This window comes from Ostrinia nubilalis, chromosome 18, assembly GCF_963855985.1.
Source record: "Ostrinia nubilalis chromosome 18, ilOstNubi1.1, whole genome shotgun sequence".
Taxonomy (NCBI): domain Eukaryota; kingdom Metazoa; phylum Arthropoda; class Insecta; order Lepidoptera; family Crambidae; genus Ostrinia; species Ostrinia nubilalis.
The window spans coordinates 8,723,482-8,746,808 of NC_087105.1; the positions used below are offsets into that span (position 1 = coordinate 8,723,482).

A 23,327-nucleotide genomic window follows, 5' to 3' on the forward strand; every position below is an offset into this window, starting at 1 on the left:
GTAGGGACCTGCCAAACAACCTTGACCGTCAAGGCTCACTGACTCACATACTCGCATCTCAGGCAGTTCTTAAGAATCGATGGCAAAAAACATGTCCTTTAATTATAGCTGCGAATAAAAACTATATGGTAAGTACATGCGAGGCATTGTGGCAGTTTCGTAGCCGGTATCCGAAGTTTTTGCATTATTTTTTTGTTCTTATTCATAATTCAATTAGTGTGAAATAATTATAATATGTAGTGTAATTTTTGCACACGACGCATTTTCCGCCTTCGTTAAAATACTTACCTGCGATATTGACTAAATCTTGAATTGGTCATAGTTTGTATCATGTTTTCTAGTTTATACTTATTGACTGGTAAATACTTAAGCCGATAAAACGTCTTACTTACTTACAATCTACTACACTAATAGTATGAAGAGGAATATGATTTCATTGTTTATATTGGGCAGGCCTCCTACTAGGTGGACCGACGATCTGGTAAAGGTCGCGGGAAGAGCCTGGATGCGGGCAGCGCAGGACCGTTCATTATGAAAAACCTTGGGGGCGGCCTTTGTCCAGCAGTGGACGTCATTTGGCTGAAATGATGATGATGATGATGATATTGAATAGGCTCCGAACCGAAACTATAGGACTGATTTGAAAAAATCCTTCATCATTAGAATCCTACATTATTGCTGATGTGATGAAATAAGTAGTAGGTGGAACGAAGAAAGACGATTAAATTATTTAAAATTTTAAATAAATAACAATTAATGTACCTAATGCTGAAGTGATGAATATACCTACTCGTAAGTAGGTGGCAAGTGAATGTCTAAATGAGATCTAATTATATCATTCGTAGGTAGGACTAATTAGAGTGAGATTAAATAAAATAGAACCTCACTTCTGATTTGGAGTGAAACTTCAAGCTCATGAGAGTCATGAGTATAATAAATAAGCATGTTATTGTAACTAGTTGAAATAAACGGAAACATAAAATAGAAAGGGACCTCATTTATAAATCATTTTATCTTACAGTTTTTAATATTTTACAACGTATGTAATTTCCTGAGGATGTAATAATATTATTGCTTGTAAACTTTTTCCCGAGATTTCGTTAAATAGGTAAGTAGTGAATTAAGAAATAGACCTATTATACCTAGTGTTATTCTGACTTTACCGTTGAAAAGATTATAGTAACAAACTTTTACCCTCACTCACCCTACTGGTAGCTAAACCATCTGTTCTGTATCTCCCATGTCCCATAAGACCCTGGCCAAAAACCATACAAGTTTGGAAGTCATTGGTTTCCCCAAAACAATGCGCTGCGGCTGCACTGCCACTACCGTGGCACAAACCGTCGCACAGTGTTGCCACGGCCGGACAAAAACCAAATTTTGGAAACTGACCGTAAACGAAAATTGATTAACTATGATTCAAACTGAATATGTGCATAATGCAAAATATTGAGGATAGATTGCTAACAGAAATGAAAATATGACTGGTCAAAGTAGGGCGTCCGATAACAAGGTTTCCTTGGAACAAAAATATTGCTTTATTCATTTAGGCACTGTTTTGTCAATTGACAATATTTACACGATTAAAAATATGGGTTCTAGAGTTCAAGGTACTGCCTTTTAGAAAATGTATTTGTGTTTATAGAACTTAAGCCTATTTATTTAATAAAAATTAACAAAATCAGTGATTGAAAACGACCTTAAAAATTATACTCACTAGGCTGAAAGTACATACTTTCCATTACTTTCCGTAACGAAATATTGATAGAAATTATCCTCAGATATTATATTTTCATGTAGTAAAAACAAATTTTGCTACGACATACTACCCGCGCTGTTTTTAGCGATTTTCGAAACTAAGAATTTTTCCGAGGCGCTGTTTGAGAATTGGATCAAGTTCCTGTAAACAAGCGGTCAATTACACATAGTAACATACTTAACGTCATTACAAAGATGCACCAAGAAATACATTTGGATGATATAAGCCTATCGAGCTATGGAAAGCCACAAACCCTAATCATTAAGCTGAAGTTAGATGATATTTTGCATTCATTTTTGTTCCAAGTTTGTACTAAAATACGTACCAATTTCCAAACTAAAAAATGTATTTTTCTATTAGATATAGTTATATTCTATACAAATCTGACAAAAGGTAGTAAGTTCAGATCGAAAATAATTTTGTCCGTTACCTACTATGAACCGGCAACACTGTGCGTCGTCTAGTAGCGGCACGCACGACACGACAGCCTCATTATCCATTTTTTGTAATTAGATTTATTTTCTTATTTATTTGCGTATATATATAACAAGTAAACGAGACTTTCTTTATTATTATTTTCTGTATATAAGTGCATATTTTATTTGGATCCAGTTTCCAGTTAGTAGATCCTGATTATTCACCTCCTTATAAAAATGCATAAGCAAAATCTCAGCAACGCGCAATAGTGGCTCATGCAGAATGCACAGCTGATTCTCGATGCTGTCAAACAGCTGTCATCTTGACAAGACAGCTGATGCCTTTTAGGGATGTGCACGTTCATAGTTTAATTCGATTTATGGAATCGAACTAATCGTAATGAACCTTAACGATTTTTATTAATTTACATTTTTTAAGTAATCCACGATAAATAATAAAGATATAAAATCCAGATAAAATATCGATATAATGGAATGGCGTTATAATGATGGAATAATGAAGAGAACAATGACATGGTAGTATTTTAATTTTACAACGAAACGTTCATTTAAGCATGCTGGCGACTGTACCAATCCACAAAAAATAACTAAAGAAATAATAAATTTACTTACTCAATAATAAAACCAAAAATATTGTTTGTGTCAATATTAAACTAAAACAAAAATATTAACGATAGTAATACGATTTAACAATGATAGTCATAAATCATATCCTAAAATAATGGCATGAGTAGTGCTATCTCGAACATAGTGAGACTATTAACGTATCGTAACATAGAATTGATTTAATAATCGCAGTTCTATCGTCTAAGTGAGATGTCCGTTCCCTTCTCTATTTGACATATTGTTAACGGCACAGATATGGATTAGAGTAGATACAGCAAGTTGCTCGTCAAAGCGTGCCATTTCGATATGTCCAAATGGACATACATGGTCGAGTGATGTTCATGTAATCCGATTACAACAATCGGTTACGATGATTTTACGAGGACAGTAGTACGAACACGGTAGAAAGAAGAAATTATTTACGGATTGAGAATTGTAATTAACAGCACAAGTAACAAATAATTAATTAGAATAAAGTAGCAGTAGAAGAAGTATAAAGTAGCATTGTTTTTAATACATAAAACCATGGTCCCTGTATGTGGTGCACTCATACCGATCCCAAGGAACCGTACTTACTCATAACATTATGACACACACTGATCCGTGTATTCATACACCAGACAAGTTTTTGTATTGAAACGCTGGTATGGTGATAAAAATAATGAGATTTGACGATTTGTAAGAATTAATTTATTTAAAGAGGAAAATAAAGATGTTTTTGGTTTTGTATCGGGCCGCCGGGAAACCCCTAGTGCCAGACTTTTTCAAATAGACAGAGTAGAGGCATCTGCCTAAGGAAGTTCTATAATTTTGCCATTACCTTTTTTTGAAATGACGGCGGAAGAACAATTTTATTCAAACCTTTTGATTTGTTTTGATTATTTTATAGGGCCCGTCTAAAGCACAATACTATTCATTGCACTTATAATATAATTATGAAGAAAAATCTTTTGTGTTTCATTTTACTTCGAACGTTTTTTACCACACTGAATTTTGTCGTTTAGAAATATCTTCAAAACTAGGTACCTGACTTAGCTTTATGAAACAAAACGTATTGGCAAAACTACGCATTTTTACATTTATTAAAAATAAAAAGCTTGAGTTAATAGTCTTTATTTTATGAAACTAGGTCAGGTACTAGGATATTTAAAAGTATGGAAATAACGTATGAATTACTAGTAGTACTATTTAACATAATGGAATAACGATCATTACTTTCATAAACATCAGGCACAACAAAAATATTATTTGCAAATTAATAAGAAAATTAATAATATGGTATAACGTCTACCGCTATAAAATTATTTTTCGAATCGAGTCACACGATATCTTTCGATGACTTTGCGAATGCAGTACGATGATACGATTACTTTTACGCTGCGGCAATCACTAAAATTCCCTAAAATGACACTAATGACGTTTAAAAAGTGGCACGCTCGGCTTCATACAATTTTTGACACATGCTGCATCTATCCATATCTGTGGTTAACGGGGGTTTCCGGAATAACCTAAAAATCTTTACAGAAATAAACAAGTTACAAAAACAGATTTATTTTCTAAAATTCATATTGAAATGTCTTTAGATACAGACGATGAATTCGCAGATTTTAAGGTATTAGTATGATAGTTATTTGTTGTATTTTATTCAATAGATTTTTTAATTTACTAAGCAATATGTTGCAGGTTCCTCCAATCTTCGATGATTTAAATGAAAGAGTAAAAGGATACCTTTTGAAACCTGAGAGGCTTTCGATTCATAAGTGGGAGAGGTCGCAGACCCATTGGCATCGCAAGTCCGATGTTAATTCTCTGTTTACGATAGATGATGACGAAATTGGACCTGACACGACCCTCGAGGTAAACATGTCGGCATTTTTGCCTGTGTATGCAATTTTATTTATGCTAAAACTGATTAAAAATAGTCCAAGATAGAAAGCACTTAGAAAACAAATAAATTCTCCATTAACTCAATGACGCAGGTGATATCAAGAATTCAAGATTGATACATAACAAATTGAATCAGACATATTATTTAATATAATGTCAATTATTTAGTATCTTTTGTACAATTATTTTCTTGTCTTGAGTGGTGTACAATAAAGTGTGTTCAATCTATCAAAGCTAACAATCCATTTGAATAATTCAGGTGGTCCGAGACCCAATAACAGGTGAAATAGTTGGTATTGAAGAAGTGAGTATACCAGTAGAGGATGATGAAGATAGCATGTCCATGTCACGGGCCCCCCTGCCTCCCAGTCTGGCCACCAGGGGGACCACGACTCAAAGTCCCTTCTTACCTGCGGGATTTGAGGAAGAACTTGACAGAATGCTCAACGAAGTCGCACAATTTGAGAAGATTGATATTGATTTGGAGAATGATGAGCCAGGAAAGTTTTTGGGAGAAGGTATGCTTTATACATACTTTCCTGTGTGACAATTTTTTTTATACTTGTATCATACTGCACGATAAAAGACTGATAGATTTTTTTAAGCTAATACCTATTCATATAAAAATTGAAATATGAAATGTACCTAAGGCGGTAATCACACTGCGCCGCGCTACACGGGACGACAGATTTAATCATTGTATGCAAGTACCTCAGTTTGTATAGAAAACACGCGCGACACTTCAATGTGATAACCGCCTAAATAGGTAGTTCTTATTAGTGACCTAAAAATTAATGGACACATTTAGTTTTACTACCTTATATTTTCCAGATATTCTTACGATCCCACCTGGTTGCAAAGAAGGTGTGTTATTCCACGAAGATGGCATGACTGTCTTGAACCATGAAAACAAGGAAGAGACAGAGAAAGTGGATGATGAAGAAAAAGTGGACATTCAAATTAAAATTAATTTGGAAGAAGTTGTGGATAATAATGCTCATTTAGTTGGTATGTATAAAATATATGCAGTTTCTTCAGAAATATGAATAAGTCAAGTCTTTACTTTGATCTATATCTATAAAAGCGAAACATCACTGATTGACTGACTCACTCATCACGAAATTTCAGAAACTACAAGTGCTAGGATTCTCAAATTTTGCATGGGGGTTCGTTTTAAAACGTAGGTGCTCACTAAGAACGGATTTTACGAAACTCCACCCCTAAGGGGGTAAAACGGGATCCACGCGTACGAAGTCGCGGGCGGCCGCTAGTTAGTATTATTTGTAAAATGTTTTATTTATCTTTAAATTGAGGTCTATGGAAAGATGAAGAACCGCAACCAAAAGCAACAAAACCTAAAAAGGTGGAAATGCAAATAGAAGGGGAAGACGATAACTTCCTCGAAAGCACCATCATCCATCCACCTGAAGAGCTGCCAGAAATACCAATTTTAAATATCACCAGTTCCAACGTAAGGACCGGAGTGACTTCTACAGAGTGGGCAGAGATGATAGATGTGTCACAGCCCGTGCCTGAGTTTAAAGAGAAAATTAAAGACATGGCCCACACTTATCCGTTTGAGTTGGATAACTTCCAGAAACAGGTACTTCTTCTTAAATCTTTTCTGGTTTAGGCCCCTCGCCCACGACTTTTGTAGTGATGTTCTCGTGCGTTTCGTAAACGAACGACAGCATCGCTACTAACGGGTGTTAGTCGCATTTGCAACGCGCTTCAGAAGTGACGTCATCGCGTCAACGCGATTCTAACGTATTACAGCATCGCGACTGTATCGATGCAAAGGCAATCGAGGGGCCTTAATGAGTTTTATCGATGTAGTTTGACAGGAAATTTCAACTCATCAATTATAATACCTAAGATGTAAACTCATTTACTTAAAATGGACAACCTATTTTCTATAAAAACCGTCATGTTTATTAATATTATTTTTTAGGCTATATTGAAGTTGGAAGAAGGACACCACGTTTTTGTAGCAGCACACACGTCTGCTGGAAAAACTGTCGTGGCTGAATATGCCATTGCCATGTCCAGAAGAAATTGTACGAGGTAAGAGAGCAGAACACATTTATTGCTTTAAAACAAACACGTACAGAGAAGTAAAGTTCTTGCAACTCACGAAGTCGAGGGAGCTTACTTGTGTATGTACGTGTACATGCACATAATGATAGTGTAATGTCTATCAACACTTGAAAAACGAACAGTAGCGATCCACCACACATGTAAAGCTCACTCGCCTTCGTGAATTGCAAAGTACTTTGACAGAATAAGTGGTAAAGCTTAATTAAAGCAATAAGTAATAGTCTGTCTATGTTCACTGGATCAATAAATCAATTATCAGAGTTCATAAACCTATTTATTGCATGACATTAATTGTGTCTTTACATCAAATTGTTTTGTCAGTGAGTCTTTCTCATTTTTATCCAAAACTTAAACCCACAGAGCGATATACACGTCCCCAATCAAGGCGCTATCAAATCAGAAGTACAACGACTTCAACAAACAATTCGGCGAGGTCGGTCTGTTGACAGGTGACCTCCAAATCAACGCGACCGCTCCTTGCCTTGTGATGACCACAGAGATTCTGCGATCCATGCTGTATTGTGGCTCTGACGTCACTAGGGATTTGGAGTTTGTTATTTTTGACGAGGTCCACTACATCAACAATGCTGAGGTAATACTTTCAGGGTTTATTTCTAGTTGAAAATGTTGTGAATATTTTGTAATACCTGAAATTACTTGAGAGTAATATGAGTTACAGGTCATTTATTTGTTACATTAGATATTACATGCAAGATCTTACAGCATTTAATTCGGAGACAGGTCCTTAATCGCCAGTAGCGCCAACTGGTGGATCTGATTACAACCCGATCGTGCTAACTGCGCACCTCGTTGGAATTCGACTCCCTCGCACTTACCCGCAAACCTCCCCGCGTTCGCCCCGTCCGCGTCCGTACCAGAGAGCGTCGATATGACGTCACGGCTGCCAGGTGCGGGGTTAACTCGATCGAGTTGTATGTTGTGTGATAACCAATACAGGGTGTTAGGTAAATGGGTATATGAGCCGACACTAGCCCATGTTAACATGGTCATATAAATGGTATGGTGAAGTCAGAAATTTGATATCATCATTTTATTTTTTTTTAATTTTCATACTAAATAAATTTTATAAAATACGATTTGTATGAAAATTAAAATAATTAAAATGAAGATATCAATTTTCTGACTTCACCATACCATTTATATGACCATGTTAACATGGGCTAGTGTCGGCTCATATACCCATTTACCTAACACCCTGTATACGACTTCTTATTTTTTTCTTCTCACATTCCACACAACAAACTGACTAATGGAATATTCACAACGCCAGCGAACTTAACATAGCAATTCTTCAGTTACATAAAATACTTTTTGTTTATCTCCTAGAGAGGCTACGTATGGGAAGAGGTGCTAATATTACTTCCCGCGCACGTCAGCATTGTGATGTTAAGTGCGACAGTACCCAACACTCTTCAGTTCGCGGATTGGGTCGGTCGCACTAAGAAGCGAAAGGTCTACGTTGTGTCTACGCCTAAGAGGCCTGTGCCGCTCTGCCACTACTTGTATACAGGTTTGATATATCTGTTACGGTTAATGTGATAAATTGAAAATTATTAATAATCGCCGGTTATTATTAATAATTACCTCATGATTTGGTAAAAGTGATTAATATGAGATCATTTAAACTAAACTAAATAGGCGGCTTAGGCGGCCGCCGCACCCTAACCTATTTTTCACTTTAATTCAAAACAATATGTTATAGGCATTATTACATGGCAAAGTAATGTTACGCAAGAAACAGTCCAAAGTCATTATGCCAAATTATATTAATATATGATATCAAAACGTTCAAAATGTGTGGCTATACACCGGCGCTGTACACGAGCCGGTGTTCTCTTTTATGATATTTGTTAGTATTAAAGTTGCATTATTAAATAATCACTGATAAATGTGATTAATTTATCACTTTTACCTCGACTGTCGGTAATTATTCATAATAACCGGCGATTATTCATAATTTTCAATTTATCACATTAACCGTAACATATCTACTAACAGATAGTCTAGTTCATTGGTCCGCAAAGACCTTTAATAGGTGGGCGCGGGCCATCTGTGTACTTAAGTATAAAAAACCTGCGACCGCTGAGAGAATGCATTCCAGACTGCTCGATACGACGAATAAATAATCTTGACTGGAGGAGGATTTTTTGTATGGTCGAAAGGGGGTGCGTTTCAAATAAGTTTGGGAACCAATGGTCTAGTTCTAATGCTCTATTGTTCTTAATTATCATCATCATTTCAGCCATAGGAAATCTACTGGTGGACATAGGCCTCCCCTAGTATTGTTGTTTGTTAAAATTCTCACAGGTTATTCTAGAATCTAGAATAACCTGTGAGAATTTTTGATCTAGAATCTAGATCTAGACAATACAGAGACGGGAGACCGCGTCCGTTACTTCACTAAGACTGAGTTGCACCACCTAACCTTGACTGTAACTTTAACGATAACCGGTGTTTTTTATATGGAGTCTGACAGATTTTGGACGTTAGTCAAAATTAAAGTAAGATGGTTCAACTCAGCCTAAGGTCTCTGTATCGCTCCAGAACTAATGCTTAGACATTGCCTAAAGTGTAAGCATCAGTATTTAGCAGAAGACTTAAGGCTATATTTCACCGGGACACCATGGCAGCGCAACCAGTCGCCGGCTACCAACAAAATGTATGTTGGTAGCCGGCGACTGGTTTCGCGATATTAATGATGATGATTATGAAAGGGACTTGCCATCTTCCTTACTCAGCTATTCCTCAATAGGAGTCCAGATAGCACTTTGCACGAATACTAACTAGATCCTAAATCGTTGCTGTAATGAATTTTGCTCCTTATAATATTCTTCTGCAGGATCGGGTGGAAAATCTAAAAACGAAAGGTTCTTAGTGATCGATCAAGAAGGCAACTTCCAGTTAAGAGGATACAACGATGCAGTAGCGGCCAAAAAGGCTAGAGAAAACGAATACAAGAAGGGTTTTGGACCTAAAGGTAAGCAAATAAGATACATTTTTGATTGCAATGGACAAAAAAAAATTAACTATAATAAGTAAATGTTGTTTATGTATTGTAGCCGGTGGAAAGCAATTCCAAAACCCTAAAGCTGACCAGACTATGTGGGTAGCCTTCATTGACCACCTGAGACAGAAGGACAAACTTCCAGTTGTTGCGTTCACACTATCACGGAACAGGTGCTAATTTCATCTATATTTTTTGCTAGATCACACACATTATTCTAAAGAATCCTACTAATAATATAAATGTGAATGTTTGTACGGATATATCTGGGGGCACGGCAGTGCCCCCGCCAAGTCGAGCGCGAAGCAAACACTGCCGTACCATCCTTTACCGGAACCATTTCGCCGCATTTTCAGGCCCCTATTTGAGAACCTCTGGATAAGACCAGAACGCAGAAATTTTCGTCATTTAGTAAGCTATAATCACATACTTAAAATCCAAAATTTCAAGTCTGTAGGTCATTTAGTTCCGAAGTTAAGCGAAAGCAAAGTTTCGCATTTATGACACTCACTCACTCACTGATGATCATCAAAATAGAACTAGTACTTCCCATAAACTCAGAGAGCTGAAATTTGGTACAGAGTTAAGGTTTAATGGCCACATAAAGAAAAAACTATAAAAACTAGGAAAATCGAAGATCTGGAGTAACACCACATTCATAATCAATACTACTAGCGCCACACCGGCACCGTGGTGTTCGCCTGTACCGCTCACCGCTAGATGGTTAGGTAGACGACGTTAAATAATTATGCCACTTTCTACAAAAAGAAGTGAAATCCCACCAAAAACATTCTGTAAAAAACTAGCCAAGTCTCGATGGAGCTGCTTGTTTATCTCTAAAAAGTAATGAAATCTAGACAAAGTCGTGCCAAGTCTATGGTTCCTTATTGCGATATCTTTATTATTATAGTTAATTTTGTGTGACTTGGCCGTTGAATAATCTTTATTAAGATAACCATACATAAGTATTATGGTTATTGAATCAACGTTTTCCAAGTGGCAATTTTCAATTTCAATTTTCGTCAATGGGTGGCGGTTCTGGCGACAGATTGGTGCAATGGTGTCATGGAGCACCTGGTTTTGTACCCTTCAACGGCCAAGTCACACAACATTAACTATAATAATAAAGATATCGCAGTAAGGAACCATAGACTTGGCACGACTTTGTCTAGATTTCATTACTTTTTAGAGATAAACAAGCAGCTCCATCGAGACTTGGCTAGTTTTTTACAGAATGTTTTTGGTGGGATGTTTGTTACTCTTTCACGCAAAAAGTACTGAAGGTATTTTGATGAAACTTTACAGTATTATTGTTTATACATCAGATTAACATAATGATCTGTGAAAAACTAAATTCCACGCGGGCGAAGCCGTGGGCAAAAGCTAGTGTATATTTAACTTGTTTAATTTCAGATGCGACCAAAACGCTGAAAACTTGATGTCCGTGGATTTAACGACTGGCAAAGAAAAAAGTCATATCAAATCATTCTTCCAGAGGTGCCTTCAAAGACTAAAGGAGCCTGACAGAAGATTACCACAAGTACAACTTCTAAATTTACAAAATATGCGAATTTGTATCTTAAATATTCAGGCATTATGTTCAATTTATTACTTCTCTTTCCAGGTGATAAGACTGCAGAGAGTGCTTGAAAATGGTATAGGGGTTCATCACAGCGGCATTCTGCCGTTGCTCAAAGAAATTGTAGAAATGCTGTTTCAGACTGGTTATGTAAGTCAATGTTTACATTTTTCTACCATTTACCTTTAGCTGCGCGAAAGTAAAATACGATGGACGCAATCATAAAAGTCAAGTAGCTTTAAGCAAATAGAACATGTTTCTTAGATACTACAGTGACAGCATAAATCAGGCAAAAGTCAGTACCTTATGCCCACTACATTTCGTCATTATTTGCTTGCTATTTTATTGAGGCCCGTTTTGACCAAACTTTTATCCGAGAATAACTCCTGGTATAACTGGCACATTTTCAGTATGGGAAATATGTCAAAACTGACGATTCATTCTGTGATTAATATTTACTCTTGTTTGGTCAAATCCACCCTGAACGTGACTCATTGCATATGGATACAAAACGTGAACGCCCTACAAAACTGATGCCACAGGTGAAAATTCTCTTCGCAACGGAGACCTTTGCCATGGGAGTGAACATGCCAGCTCGAACGGTGGTGTTCGACGAGGTGACTAAGTTCGATGGCCAGCAGAGGAGGACCCTAGCCCCAGCCGAATACATACAAATGGCGGGCAGAGCCGGGAGAAGAGGTTAGTGTTTACTGCCTCAATAAAAAACACCTTGGCAAAGCCTTAAGGTCTCCAATAAACGCCGTAGACTGTGTACAGCAGGGGTGGCCAACCGGTCGATTGCGAATATTAGTCCAGTCGATCGTGGCAACTGGCAAGGCAAAAAATACTATACATGATTGTGTACTAAACTATGCTGTTCCATTTAAGATTTCAAGAAGTATGAAAGTGTTAGATCGCCTAGGGTTTCGTTAGTAATCAGTAGATCTTATTTTAATCAAGTTGGCCACCCCTGGTGTACAGCGTCACGCCGTAGGCTTCAAAGTCAAAGTCAAAATTTCTTTATTTGTTTAGACTAATAAATAGTTCTTACAAATCGTCATAAAATATGCTCTTAAGGAGCCTCTACATGTCTCATAATCTTTTTACCCTACCAGCGCTTCGAGACCAACATTTGGCAAGTGCTGAGAAGAAGCGCCGCAACAAACTCAGTCACCACTGTCTGCCGGTTAATATAAATAAATAGAAATAGTAGTAGTAGGTACATTCGATTCAGGAGCAGTTCACTGAATTTACCATGCATTCTTGTATGGTATTCTTCGTCACAATGATTATTATTATAGAAATGTACTGTTGTGATATCTTTGAGACGTTGACGGCGGCATATGGACGTCGAAAAGGAACGTTTGACGCTGACGTCATACGCCGCGTATAGCATTTAATAGAAGACCGTAGCCTAGGTCTGCCAAAAAAGACGATTTATGAACAGTTTATAAACAGTGTTTATCAACAATGTTGCCTACATGTCTTTAAAATGCCTAAACAATAAATTACTGTAATGCAACCTTCTTTTGTTTGTTGATTACGTAACGTAATCTAGCTTCGAAAAAACCTGAGTTATAGGATTTGTTTGATTTTCAATATATTCCTAATTATGTTTCAGGGTTGGATGACACCGGTACTGTGATAATACTGTGCAAAGACGGAGTTCCCGATCTGGTGACACTGAAAGGCATGATGATGGGCATACCTCAAAAGCTGTCTTCCCAATTCCGACTCACCTACGCCATGATATTGAGTTTACTGAGGTAAAAAGTGATTCTATAAAATTCATTATTAGACCTCTATAATTGTTTTCAGCTTAATATCGCTTATCAGCAAGTATATTTGAGACAGAAAAAATTGGGAAGTAGTTTGTAATTAAAAGTGTCAAATCAACAAACTGAAAGTATGAAACGATTTGTGACTGATATTCTAAATATTCTAACCGCTATAATGCCAGTTGCAGATCAGTAGCCAACCTAAGAGTTAGCTCGCATAGCTAATGCGTTTTCCATAGTTGTGTGCAGACTGCGAACTATGCAAACACTGTGAAAAACTTCGTCAGTTATCCGACGTAAGCTAAACTTACTTAGCTCTTGATCTGCAACCGGCTTACGGGACTACGGACAGCGTAAAATGCCACCTTTCAAATCCTAATATTATTAATGCGAAAGTTTGTGTGGATGTCTGGATGTTTGTTACTCTTTCAAGCAAAAACTACTGAACAGATTTTGATGAAACTACAGTATTATTGATTATAACCCAGAATAACATTAGGCTATCTTCTTCTTTTCGTGTTGACAACAAACCTACACATATAGGCTATAATTTATGACGTTATGTGACAAACTAAATTTCACGCGGGTGAACCGCGGGCAAAAGCTAGTTTTAAATAAAACTGTCATTTATTGCAGAGCAGCGACAGTTTCAGTAGAAGGCATGATGCAGCGATCCTTCCGCGAGTTCAACCAGATATGCCAAGCGGACAACCACAGAAAACAGTTGCAACTCGCCGAAAAAGAATATTCTGAGAAGTGTAGCACTCCATTACCCTCCCATCTAGCACCACTAGCATCATTCTACGATACAGCTGCAGGGTATATCGATGTATTGAACGACATAATGCCGCTTTTGTTGAACCAATCGAAAGTCGCCAAAGAAATGGTCGCGGGAAAGGTCCTGGTGATATCCGCGGGGCCGTATATCAACCAGCTGGGAGTGTATTTGAATGGCAATGGTGAGTAATTGATCTTAATATTTTCTTTACTCTCAAAAAAGAGATTCATCTCATAAGACATACACTTGAAAAGCACTTTATTTCAGCTGTGAAAACCCAATCAGTTTTGAATTAAATACAAAATTGTATTTTGTCACTTTGAAATGAACTCGTCTGAGTTGGTGATATGACGTTATAATGTTTTTTCTTTTGCATTTTGACAGGTCATAAATAAAATTGATTTTTTTCTGGGACTTGATAGTTAATAAAACTCAACTCATTAAAACTCATTATATTTTTGCAACTAGGCTTTTAAAAAGCACTTTTTCACGTCCCAATAGGTAGCAGTTGTAGGATTAACCACTGCTTCGGGACAATAATATAATAATAAATAGGCCAGTGGCCCAGTGCTGAGAAGCAGCGCAAGAAACTCGGTCACTAAAGCCCGGTCCGTGAGCACGTAGAATTTTGTCCAATGACCCCTAGCTACCCAGCCTTATCGCTCGCGCGTAATTATATTGCTGTCGCGACTGTGCGACTGGCACCCGCAGTGAGTGTGCGAGTGCGATAGCAACATAATTACGCGCGAGCGATAAGGATGGGTAGCTAGGGGTCATTGGACAAAATTCTACGTGCTCACGGACCAGACTATAGTTACTTAATACCGTTTATAATATTCCAGGGCCTCGCCAAACTCCATACAAAGTATTGGTTTTGAACACGGCCGAAAAAGATCCTGCAAGGTACAACTTTGAAGTCGACGACAACTGGTTCCGAATGCTGAGTTTCTCCACAATGTATGATGGAATAGGTAACGATATAAAATTGCTATATTTCAGTGCCAACTTAATTAAATGTTTTATCCTTTCACGCACAATAGTAATTCAAGTAAGCCTCTGTTACAGCGAGAGTAAATAATAAATATACGAAATTCATTGGTTTTTCTTTGTTTTATAGGGACTGAAGAGAGCACTATGGACCACACAATATTGTGCATAGCTCCTAAAAACATAGTCGCTATCACGAAAATGAACTTGAAAATAGACGTCAACATTATCATTCAGGATTGGGAAAAGCGACAAATGCCTAGGTTAGTTTTACCAGACTTTTGTTAGGAAAAAGTACCTACAGTTCCTATCGGCGTGGTCTATAAAGTTCATAAGCACATTTATCAACCCGGAAAGGGATCAACACCGCATCGTACCGTATAAGCGAGGCGTTTAGGTTACGGTGTAAGTGTAAGTGCGTACTCGACCGCCTCGTGTTGACACTCCTACGATCCGTTTCCGGGTTGATAAGTGTGCTTCGTCCTCAATACTCCCTCGATTTTCTTTTACAGGTTTAAAGACGCCCCTATAGGTTCAACATGTGCCAGCGCAGTACAAGAGCTCTCTCGTATCTCGCACGCGGTTCGCACGGGCGCCACCACTTTAGAACACGTCAGCCTCACGCAGTCCATGGCTATATCCACCGGGGAGATACTGCAGACCCTGGACAAGATGAACAAGCTTATGGTATGGTTCAAAGACTCCCCATAGGTTCAATATACCCCATTGCAGTGCTGAACTCTCTCGTCTCCACTGGCGAGATACTGCAGACGATGGACAAGATAAAATCTGGTATGGTTCAAAGAAGCTCCATAGGTTCAACAAGTCCTGTAATAAAGGAGCTCTCCCGTATCTCGCACACGATCCGCAGTCCATGGCTATATCCACCGGGGAGATAATGCAGACCCTGGACAAGATGAACAAGCTTATGGTATGGATCAAAGACGCCCCATAGGTTAAGTAAACGCCTTTGCAGTGTAGAATCTGAAGCTCTCGTGTATCGACGCCCCTATAGGTTCAACATGCGCCAGTGTAGTACAAGAGCTCTCTCGTATCTCGCACGCGGTCCGCACTGGTGCCACCACTTTAGAACACGTCAGCCTCACGCAATCCATGGCTATCTCCACCGGGGAGATACTGCAGACCCTGGACAAGATGAACAAGCTTATGGTATGGTTCAAAGTCTCCCCGTAGGTTCAACATACGCCAGTGCAGTTCTGAGCTATCTCGTGTCTCCACTGGCGAGATACTGCAGACGATGGACAAGATAAAAGCTTATGATATAGGTAGTTCAAAGAAGCCCCATAGGTTCAGTATACGCCATTGCAGTGTAAAAACTGATTTAAACGTGTTAAGCAGATAAGTAGGTGACTAAATTGTAACTTAATTTCAAGTAATTAATTGCGTGTAAACACTCAATTTAGTAGCAAGTTGCCCCATAGGTTCAACAAGTCCCGTAATAAAGGAGCTCTCTCGTATCTCGCACGCGGTTCGCACGGGCACCACCACTTTAGAACACGTCAGCCTCACGCAGTCTATGGCTATCTCCACCGGGGAGATACTGCAGACGCTGGATAAGATGAACAAGCTTATGGTATGGTTCAAAAACGACCCATAGGTTCAATATACCCCATTGCAGTGCTGAGCTCTCTCGTGTCTCCTCTGGCGAGATACTGCAGACGATGGACAAGATGAACAAACATATGGTATGGTTCAAAGAAGCCCCTGTAGGTTCAACAAGTCCCGTAATAAAGGAGCTCTCCCGTATCTCGCACGCGGTTCGCACGGGCGCCACCACTTTAGAACACGTCAGCCTCACGCAGTCTATGGCTATATCCACTGGGGAGATACTGCAGACGATGGACAAGATGAACAAACATATGGTATGGTTCAAAGAAGCCCCTGTAGGTTCAACAAGTCCCGTAATAAAGGAGCTCTCCCGTATCTCGCACGCGGTTCGCACGGGCGCCACAACTTTAGAACACGTCAGCCTCACGCAGTCTATGGCTATCTCCACCGGGGAGATACTGCAGACCCTGGACAAGATGAACAAGCTTATGGTATGGATCAAAGACGACCCATAGGTTCTATATACCCCATTGCAGTGCTGAGCTCTCTCGTGTCTCCACAGGCGAGATACTGCAGACGATGGACAAGGTAAAAGCTTATGATATATTTCAAAGAAGCCCCATAGGTTCAGTATACGCCATTGCAGTGTAAAAACTTATTTACACGTGTTAAGCAGATAAGTAGGTAACTAAATTGTAACTTAATTTCAAGTGATTAATTGCGTGTAAACACTCAATTTAGTAGCAAGTTGCCCCAATAGGTTCAACAAGTCCCGTAATAAAGGAGCTCTCCCGTATCTCGCACGCGGTTCGCACGGGTGCCACCACTTTAGAACACGTCAGCCTCACGCAATCCATGGCTATATCCACCGGGGAGATACTGCAGACGCTGGACAAGATGAACAAGCTTATGGTATGGTTCAAAGACGACCCATAGGTTCAATATACCCCATTGCAGTGCTGAGCTCTCTCGTGTCTCCACTGGCGAGATACTGCAGACGATGGACAAGATGAACAAACATATGGTATGGTTCAAAGACGCCCCTGTAGGTTCAACAAGTCCCGTAATAAAGGAGCTCTCCCGTATCTCGCACGCGGTTCGCACGGGCGCCACCACTTTAGAACACGTCAGCCTCACGCAGTCTATGGCTATCTCCACCGGGGAGATACTGCAGACCCTGGACAAGATGAACAAGCTTATGGTATGGTTCAAAGAAGCCCTATAGGTTCAACAAGTCTTATAATAAAGGAGCTCTCTCGTATTTCGCTCGGGCGCCACCACTTTAGAGCACGTTAGCCTTTCGTAATCCATGGCTATATCCACCGGGGAGATACTGCAGACGCTGGACAAGATGAACAAGCTTATGGTATGGTTCAAAGACGCCCCTGTAGGTTCAACAAGTCCCGTAATAAAGGAGCTCTCTCGTATCTCGCATGCGGTTCGCACGGGCGCCACCACTTTAGAACACGTCAGCCTCACGCAGTCTATGGCTATATCCACCGGGGAGATACTGCAGACGCTGGACAAGATGAACAAGCTTATGGTATGGTTTAAAGAAGGTTCCATAGGTTCAAGAGCTCTCTAGTATCTCACATGTGGCGTGATATAGGATCTCTGTTATTACAGATCCACTTTTTTTAAATATCAGGCTTGAAGTCTAAGCTAGGAATGATTTTTAAAAATAGGGTATATTTTGAAAGGCATGGGGATTCATTGACTTTCTAGCCAAGGGCAATATGACGTCTTTTGATACCACGATAGCTACCGGCTTCTTAACACATACTATTATTTAGAACTTGTGGGCTCTGACTGGTTAGTTATCTACGGTTTTTAATAAAGCTATTAAGTTACAAGTTTTTTTTTATTCCAGGCCGAATTAGTAGTACAAAAGAAATGTACTGACATAGCGAACTTCAAGAGCGAATTTGCGATCGTGTATGAACGCAAGCAAACCGAGAGGAAGCGAGACAAGTACAAACGGCTGCTGTCTTTCGAAAACTTGGCACTTTATCCAGACTACCAGAGGAGGTTAATGGTGCTGAGAGAACTGAACTACATTGACGAACATGACAGCGTCATACTTAAAGGTAAATTGACTTGGAATAAAAAAAATAATTAACTTTTGTTTACTTTCTTATTACGCGACGGATTAGCAAGCTGAAGTGGCAATGGGCAGGGCACTTAGTACGCTCTGACGGCCGATGGGACAGCAAGGTTCTGGAGTGGAGGCCACGGACCGGAAAACGCAGCGGACGTCCACCCACAAGGAGGACCGACGACCTGATAAAGGAAGCAGGAACGCGCTGGATGCAGGCCGCTACCAACCGTGCGATGTGGAAGTCATTGGGGGAGGTCTATGTTCAGCAGTGGACGTCCTGTGGCTGAAATGATGATGATGATGTTTACTCTCTTTGCAAGCAGCAAATGAGAACATCAATCATTCGTTAATTTATCATTCATTCATTCGTTCATTGAATGCTTTTATTCATAATGTTAATTAATTACAGGTCGAGTAGCCTGCGGCATGGGCACAAACGAACTGATAATATCCGAGCTAGTATTCCGAAACGTGTTCACGGATAAAAGTCCAGCGGAGATTGCGGCGTTACTCAGCTGTTTTGTGTTCCAAGCGCGCACTCAAATAGAACCACAGCTGACTGAGAAACTGGCCGAAGGCGTGAAAGCTATAGAGCTTATTGACGATGAGCTCACCAAAATTGAGTCGAAATATTTGGTGAGTAAGCCTTTATGATACAGTGTCTACAATGGTATTAAAGATTTGGAACCTTATCGTATTGTATTAAGGTCCAAAAACAAAAAAAAACAAGTCACACATTTTGAACCATTAGGTAGTCTTAAGGCACAAAAACTTTAATTTTAAAATATAAGACACACGGCAGTCTTAACTTGCTGAAGTTATCTGGGGCTACCCTAAATCCGTTTACGTATTTTCGGGTCTTCTATCACTGACCCTAATGCTGGCATCTCGCTTTGTGTGAGAAGGATAGATACATTCGAAACTTTGAACTACATTGTATCAAGTACCACCGTGGGACAAGGATGTAAAATGGTATCGGCCATTTTTATAATGTCACCTTATACTTTTAGGTCGGTCAATTCGAAGGACAGGCAGAGAGACTGAACTTCGGACTAGTGAGGGTAGTCTATGAATGGGCGCTGGAGAAGCCCTTCGCAGAAATTATGGATCTGACAGATGTGCAAGAGGGAATTATAGTGAGGTGTATTCAGCAACTCCATGAGGTAAGGAAATGTATTATTTTAAAATACAACTGATTAATACCCTTTTTCACAATCACTCCCCATTTTTAAGTGACCCCTATGGTAACCAGGAAATTTGTTTTCATAGGGGGTCATTTAAAAACTTGTGATTGATGGTGAAAACGGGCAAAAGACACATTAATTTCTCAGTCTCCATCTGAATATGAACCGTATGGCAACGACGTTAGAACCTTTTTTGCTTAATGCTGATGCCGCCATCTACTGCGTGTTTCGCCTGGATTCCAATTTACGCAATCCCTATGTCTCGTATTATGAAATAAATATAAACTTCAAACCTGTGAATAATTGAGTCAAAATAATTTTGGGTGCATTTTTGAGTTTGAAATCAAGTTAAAGACGTTATCGGGCCTTATTCCTTAAGAAAAAAAGGGAGAAACAAAATAAAACATTATTTTATTCATTTTTTCAGCTACTCATTGACGTAAAAGACGCGGCAGTAGCCGTGGGTGACCCCAAGCTTCAAGCCAAGATGATGGAAGCGTCCACAGCCATCAAGAGAGATATTGTCTTCGCGGCCAGTCTCTACACAACGCAGAAAGAGTCTGTCACAGTCTAGAATAAAATATAACTATAGTCTGGTCTGTGAGCACGTAGAATTTTGTCCAATGACCCCATCCTTATCGCTCGCGTGCAATTATATTGCTGTCGCGACTGTGCGACGGGCGTCCGCAGTGAGTGTGCGAGCGCGACAGCAACATAATTATGCGCAATTACATTAAGGATGGGTAGCTTGGGGTCATTGGACAAAATTCTACGTGCTCACAGACCGGGCTTTACACGCCAAAGCCAAGCAATAACAATAAACGTACCTATATTTAAAGGCTTTATAAAATATAGACGCATGGCCAGTAAATTAAATGGTAATTAAAACTAGCTCTGTCTGAGTTTATTAGCTAAATTTTATAGCTCCTAGCTAGCTAAAAAGAGATCTATAAATTTTAGCTATTAAACTCAGGGATATCACGAAAAACCTCAAACAAAAACAATAGTTGCCTTAATAAAACAGCTTCCATGTTATTCATGATGTATCCAATATCTAGAATATTCATAAGTTTACTCTGAAATATATTGTAGTTTTTTATAATCTACATTGCACACACAATATTAGAGCAAATAGAAATAATATTTAAAATCATGTATGTCGTGAAGATGGATATTTACTAGTGTTTTGAACAACATTTTTATATTTAAACTTTTGCGCTGTTTAGCCACCGTTATAAATTGGCCTTAGGTCCGAATGATAGTACAAATTTACATTGCTATAGTTGAAATGTAATTAAATCCTACATGCTTCTTATTAAACTGCAATACTGTTGATGAATTTACTAAGTACATATGAGACATATGTATAATATTGTTATAAAAGAGTTTAGCTTGTTTAATGCTGATATGAAGTAGAGCATGATATCGCTAGCATTCTAGCAAAATTTAAAGCAATAAATACATAATTTGCATTGCCAGCAATGAGATGCCTTAATATTGTATGGTACAATATTATAAGCCTTGTAATAGAATATTGTTATACTAAGTCCTTTTTTACCTGTATTTTGTTATAATATTGCTTTGTAATATTCTCTAAATCCCGGTCGCCGAGCGACTGTGCGAGAGGCGGCCGCAGTGATTGTGCGAGCGCGACAGCAACATACGTGAGCGATAAGGATGGGTTGGGTAGCTTGGGGTCATTGGACGAAATTCTATGTGGTCGGCGACCGGACTATATTTAAGCACAGTCTACATAAAAACTAAAGGTATTAAAAACCATGATATTTTAAAAATTAAAAAGATCTCTGTTAACCTAATTTAATTGCGCTTAAGTATTCGCGTGTATTGTAAAAATGCAAGATTAGAATTTGATCGACATGTTCTAGCATTATTACACTACCCGCGAATGCTCCCTTTTAGTGATCATCCGTTTTGTAATGTTTCGTGTTCGTTATTAAAGTATTCCAATCTTACATACATACTTTTATTTTATTCTCACATACCTACAAGTCTTGTACTTGTGTACAAGTCTGAAATTCATGAAAGAAGAAGAAAGAAGGAAGGAAAAACTAAGGACTCCCTCAAATTAAATGTAATGGACAGGTACTATTTATACACCGCCTACTGTAATTTATTTAACTTTTGACCCAAAGGTCTCTTCACTCTTGGTTTTTTTTTCACGAGGGAAACCAAGAAAGACAGAAAATGTAGTGTAAGTAGGCTTCTCTCTACTAGGTGGATCGAAGATCTGATAAAAGTCGCAGTAACTGGATACGGGCAGCGTATGACCGGTCGTTGTGGGAATCCTTGGAGGAGGTCTTTGTTAAGCAGTAGACGTCATTATTCGGAAGAAACGAAACGAACGACCTAAAAGTTAACTGGAGGAGAATACTTTAAACATAGCATTAAGTCATAGATAAAAAAAATTACGTACTCTGTGAATAAACCAACATCCACAAGGATCAATCCTCAGATCGACGACAAATCTCACAGAATCGGGGCTTTGCTAAACAAGTGAACAAAAACCAAAAACGATATCATATCATATAGGTGTACCAGAATCTCATGGCAAATAGGGAAAATAAACTTTATTGAGAGCAATACTGGGGAAATTGGAATAAACGATCTTGATACTGTTTAATTTTTTACTTTTATGACTTTAATATTAATGAACATGAAGTACGAATATACATTTTAGGTAGGTAGGTAACTATGTGTATGATGAATGTTGTTATACATCGGGTTTTTAACATAAGAAAATGTCTTGAAAAATAAATAAATCGTAGTTATATTACTTTAAGTAACTAATTTTAATATGCATCATACTTATAACTTATCACTTCATTCAGAACTAGAAAACGATTCTAAGAACTCCATTTGCATTTCTTGTTCTTCAATAGATGATTAAGATAATCAGCATTTTAAAAAAACATTTTTAAAGAAAAAATTGGAAACTTTTCCATTATTCAATCTTGCTTGATGAAATCTTTTTCAATTTTCTTTACATGGTCATAAACATTTTGACCATTCTTCTATACCAATTTGTGAGTACACCTGAAAACCCCGATAAAGTAGCTATTAGGTAAGAATAATATAAAAAACATAACCCTCCTGACGCAGTTGGGTAATAAACTAATGTATCAAAACATTTTAGTTCAACTTACTGTCAACTCGACGACATGCTTTAAAATCAATGATTGACTTTGAATTATGCCTTATTTTACAATTCACATTGAAAACAATATGAATTGCTTGAGCTTTTTCGACTTTTTCACAAAAATAACAAATAGTCAAGAAGAGATTACAACATTTTTGCAGCGGCTGACAGATTTCATAATTTTCTTTGACAGGTGACAATAAAGCCATAGACAATTGCCATATGAAAAACACACTTTTCCAATATTTTTGTTTGCCATGAGATTCTGGTACACCTATACGAATTATAATTTTAAATAGTTAATAGGTAAAAAGACATTGGAAAATTAAATGGAAAGATTGTTTGATACAAACAATAAATAATAAGAAAAAACGCAACATAAAATT

At 38.4% G+C, this 23,327-nt stretch overlaps 1 protein-coding gene across 1 annotated transcript; it reads left to right on the forward strand.

The window, feature by feature from the left end:
* The first annotated feature begins 4,213 nt into the window (after positions 1–4,213).
* LOC135080686 (superkiller complex protein 2) lies at positions 4,214–21,757 on the forward strand. The gene is made up of 22 exons (XM_063975388.1): positions 4,214–4,414; positions 4,486–4,659; positions 4,949–5,207; positions 5,521–5,697; positions 6,003–6,292; positions 6,641–6,753; positions 7,147–7,378; positions 8,134–8,317; positions 9,647–9,784; positions 9,867–9,984; positions 11,225–11,351; positions 11,436–11,540; positions 11,933–12,089; positions 13,012–13,156; positions 13,805–14,127; positions 14,789–14,917; positions 15,064–15,196; positions 15,446–15,620; positions 18,373–18,589; positions 19,010–19,236; positions 19,611–19,763; positions 20,212–21,757. The coding sequence occupies exons 1-22, from the start codon at positions 4,376–4,378 to the stop codon at positions 20,356–20,358; spliced, it is 3,762 nt and encodes a 1,253-aa protein (XP_063831458.1). The 5' UTR covers positions 4,214–4,375; the 3' UTR covers positions 20,359–21,757.
* The last annotated feature ends 1,570 nt before the right edge of the window (positions 21,758–23,327 follow it).

Excerpts from the sequence above, each read along its gene's own strand:
- LOC135080686 (XM_063975388.1), top strand. The coding sequence starts at position 4,376 with ATGTCTTTAGATACAGACGATGAATTCGCAGATTTTAAG. Across the intron at positions 7,379-8,133 it reads ACTACATCAACAATGCTGAG|AGAGGCTACGTATGGGAAGA; the intron begins GTAATACTTTCA and ends TTTATCTCCTAG. Across the intron at positions 11,541-11,932 it reads TGCTGTTTCAGACTGGTTAT|GTGAAAATTCTCTTCGCAAC; the intron begins GTAAGTCAATGT and ends CTGATGCCACAG.